The following is a 4,536-nucleotide window of genomic DNA, read 5'->3' on the forward strand; positions in this document are numbered from 1 at the left end:
TCAACAGACCCGCGTTTTACGCGGGATCTAAATCTAGTTGTCACTACTAAAACAAAACTTAGCTGCAACGCGTGAGTATTATGCTCGTTTAATTAATAAATATTGACAATATATCTATGTTCTAACTTATTGTGGTAATTTAATATTAGTTATTTTCTTAATTATTTATCCATCTTATGAAAATTACTCGTATAGTTTTTCCATGGAATAACGAGTAATTTTTGAACGGCAGAAGGATATTAATATAAAGAGACCAACTATATATCAAAACACGAGAAGGCTAAATTTTGTAATTATAACAACAAATCTAGAATCAACCCATACAGTCCAGTTTAGAGGGTGTGCAAGGGGTACTAATGCAAATGGAACTTGATAAAATCAAACTTGTTAGTCCACTCAGAAACAATTCTTTTAATTATTAATTATTGTTGTTTCAGATAAGTACTGATAACCAAGGTAGATTTCACACTAACACACATTATGATAGTGAAAAAGTTGATTTTTATATATTTCACAAATTGATCATCTATGTAGATCAATGAATATGAAAAGAACAGCAAAATTAGAATGTGCCTAAAGATATGAATTGGCCGAATGTTATGGACGAATGTTATGATAAAAGAGTCAAACAAAACCGAAAACAAATCTAAAAATAACTCATGGGAAAAGGGGCTGATGGGCCCGGGGCTGACCCAAACCGCCGTAGATAGAAAACGGTGTTTAGTTCCGCGAGTATTTGAGAAACCTATATTAATTTCTCCTCTATTACGATAAATAGTGTCTGACCGGCCAAGAACGTACGTACATTAGAATTAGAACATAATAATAAACAAAGGGACTAGAAGGATCCTTGAACACCGATGTATAAAGCCTCCTGCCTCCCATGGATAGAGTAAGGGGACATAAACACGCCATTGTAAGTTAGTAGTAAAAAGTTGATTACAAGACCAAATTAGAAGGCCGTAAAACTTAATTATGAGCTTAATTACCTAGCATCTATCCCAAAGATCGATACTTAAAGGGAAGTGATATTCGTACCACAACAGTTGATATATTTACCAGACATGTGCTTTACTGACTTGTAAAGTATGTTAAAAAAATTATACAAAGTGGTAAATAAATGAGTATTTGTGGTACTAATATTAATTCTCATACTTAAAACTTGAATTTAACTGCCATAAGCGAAAGATCGAGAATACGCAAATAACACAATGAAAATAAAAATGTGATACGAGTATTAATTGGACATACATATATCAGGAACTAAAAAGGAAACATGTATTAAAAGCAACCGTAACAAAAATAAAAAGAAGTAATTCATATATATAGCCAATTAGTTTATCGATCGGATGTACGTCTTAATTAATTATCCTTTTTCAGCATCACGCCCTTAATTAATTGGTCTTTTTTTCAAGCCTAGCTAGATGATGAGGCCGGCCGGACCCTCGATCAATCTCTTAGGATCGATCGGAGGGGTGATACCCAAACCAGACTGTCAACATACTGAACGACTTTGGTTCTGAAACTTGGCATAATAGATATGTTAAAGTAACTAACTTGGTGTTCGAGCGGATCATACAAAGCCAAAGGTTCATCGGGAGCTTCGAAGATAAACTTATTGTGCAATGTAAACCCCAAAGGCCGGACCATTGATGATCCAGTACTAAACCGTGAAAAGACATGGTTTTGCACCCACGACTCGGCCGCACCATACTCATTCATCACCCAAACCTCATATTTTGTATCACTATAACTACATGACATGACACAAAGTTTTCCATCCAAAACTCCAATAGCATTATAATAAGAAGAGTTGTCTATAGAATCGGGAAGAGATATCTCACTGAAAGTTTCCAAACACAAATCAAATGCCACTATCGCTTGTCGACGCGGCCCTTGATCATGATCAACGACGACATAGCCAAACCAGTGAAGGTAACCATCGTAGTCGTTTACATAGCGTTCATTGCTATCGCAAATCGTTGTAATATGTGGTAGTGGAGGTGGAGTTGTATGATTCCAAGATCCCTTTCGCATGCTATACACCTCCATGCGTAGCCACGTCTCAACGCCCGGTATTGCATGACCATACATAAACTTGACAACTTTGTAATCATCGGTTTTTGGATCAAACCCAAACCGAAAAAGGATCTGGTAGCGGTTGGGGTACGGGGAGAAAAAATCATACGGTGGGACAGCAAGTAACGCGGAAAGCGAAGGGTTCCAAAGGTGAATGACAAAAGAGTTTTTACAATTAGCAAAGCATATCAAGCCGTTAACAGATCCAATAACGTAACTTCCACCATGTACGTATGATGAAGCATTAACAGGGAGTTTGATCATGAGACCCACGTATTCGTAATATGGGCATCGACACAAATTCGCGGTGAATGGTAATCTACAGCCATGGTCAAAAGAAAACCCGTTATGAAAAGTAAGCAGGACTTCCCCACGTTGTTTATCTGCTTGGATTGAATGATGAAGGTGGGATTTGATAAAAGACCGTTCACTTAAAACAGCATTCCATAGCTTACAAACACGCCTTAACCGAGCAACTTGCTTCGAAGGCAACCGGGTCAAGATGTTGTTGAACATAACATCGTCCGGGGGATATTGTTCGACACTTTATGCAGTTTAAGTCGTTTTGTTGTTTGTGAACCCGCCATTGGAATAACATGAATTTGACTCTTAGAGGCGACACATTACAAATATTTGAGTATATATAGTGCATTGATCGATATGAGAGTTTTGGGGATATGATTAATTAGACTCTCTGTACGTACGTGTATGTGGTGGGTATGTGTATGGTGACGCTACACACTTTTACAAATATATGACTCTCTGTACGTACGTACGGAAGATAACGTCGTCCGGGGGATATTAATATTATTGTTGCACACTTTCTGCTGCTTACGATATTGTTTTCTTCTTTGTGAACCCGCCATCGAAATAACATTAATATCCTATGTACTCATTAATTACTAGCTAGCTATTTGCTTATAATAATTCCTTCTTGGATCGGCAGGCAACAGAATATATATTCGTGTATATAATGTAAATGTAAATATCGATCGATGTACATTATAATTACTTAATTAGACTACTATATGTGTGCATTAGTGTATGTATGTAAAGGAAGACGTCCTATGGCCATCCGCAGATATGATGAGACCGTACGTGCGTGTGTGTAGCTTTGGGTGGTGTGTGTATAGTATGTATATGTCTATAGTCTGTCATTGTGGATTGGATGGAAAATATTACGAGTACTTTTTCTATAATAAGATGTAAAAAGTGATTCTATTTCCAGGAAGCTAATCCAAAATCAATATAACTAATTAGAACTAGATAGACATGATGTTTATCAGACGTGATCTAGTGACATACATGGAAACGTGCACTATGATTATCGGAAAAAATTAATGCACAGTGACTAGCTTATGATTCAAATATAATTAAATGTGAATCATAACTACATGCTTGAACTAATAATGTTTAACAGTAAATCTCATATATGAAGATATGATTATAGGGTATATGTGAGTTTAACAACTCCAATAATTATTGATCAACGTACGTACTTACCTCGATTGACCAATTGTACTTGTTTATCTTCAATTCTTCATCCCATTGAGGAATGAGGATAAAAAGACACGATATTGAAGATATGAGGAAATTAATAGTGAGATGGAAAACTGATCATAAAAGGTTCAAGATGATGGTACATATGTCACGCGCGCTTTCACGGCGACACTCTCACGTACACCCAATATAGTACATGTAAAATACAAGTCAAAGAATAAAAGATGAATCAATGTGTTGTTAAACACTTAAATAATGATAATTAGTTATGCACTATGTTAATTTTATGGACTTTTAATGCATCAAAATGATGATTTTAAAATGTTCTCACCATTTTTATTTTAAAACTATTCTTATTTGATTGTCCATATATATATATAAATCATATTAATCTATACCATTTTTTTAAACATAAATTATTTATCATTTTAATTAAAGAAAACACTATAACAATTAATATGTGAGGGGTTTACACTTAAATTTAGATGTTTCCTGCCTTTATACTATTACATAAACTTAAATCAATACCTTTTTTTTAAAACAAATTATAATGTTATCTTTGTCATAATTTTCTTATAGTAAAACACATTTCTTAAATTCTCATATCTCTAGAAAAATACAACTTATAAACAAAAATATACTTTCAATTCGATACATAATAAATCTCGGTATGAAAATGAAACATCTAAAAAATTATTTGTACATAAAAACACATAATATTCGAATAAATATTTTGTTGTGACCAAGTCTTAATCCTGGCTTCGCCTCTGGATCAAAACCATAACTAAACCACCACAAAATTTACGCAAATTGCCAGTTAACCACAACTCAACAAGACCCAAACACTTTAACCGACCTTTAAAAATATCTATAACAAGAAAAATAATAAAATCGATCGTCTTGAATAATACATCTCCTTTAAACCCCAACCCAAACACTCCCCTTATTTAGTTTTGA

At 34.4% G+C, this 4,536-nt stretch overlaps 1 protein-coding gene across 1 annotated transcript; it reads right to left on the reverse strand.

The window, feature by feature from the left end:
* Positions 1-1,449: 1,449 nt before the first annotated feature.
* On the reverse strand, positions 1,450-2,595 carry LOC122590839 (F-box/kelch-repeat protein At3g06240-like). Its single transcript, XM_043763015.1, has one exon. The coding sequence runs from the start codon at positions 2,593-2,595 to the stop codon at positions 1,450-1,452; it is 1,146 nt and encodes a 381-aa protein (XP_043618950.1).
* Between the last annotated feature and the right edge of the window lie 1,941 nt (positions 2,596-4,536).

This window comes from Erigeron canadensis, chromosome 1 (genome assembly GCF_010389155.1).
Source record: "Erigeron canadensis isolate Cc75 chromosome 1, C_canadensis_v1, whole genome shotgun sequence".
Lineage (NCBI taxonomy): Eukaryota > Viridiplantae > Streptophyta > Magnoliopsida > Asterales > Asteraceae > Erigeron > Erigeron canadensis.

What these genes read in the sequence shown, in the direction of transcription:
- LOC122590839 (XM_043763015.1), bottom strand. Translation starts at nt 2,595, where the DNA reads ATGTTCAACAACATCTTGACCCGGTTGCCTTCGAAGCAAGTTGCTCGG.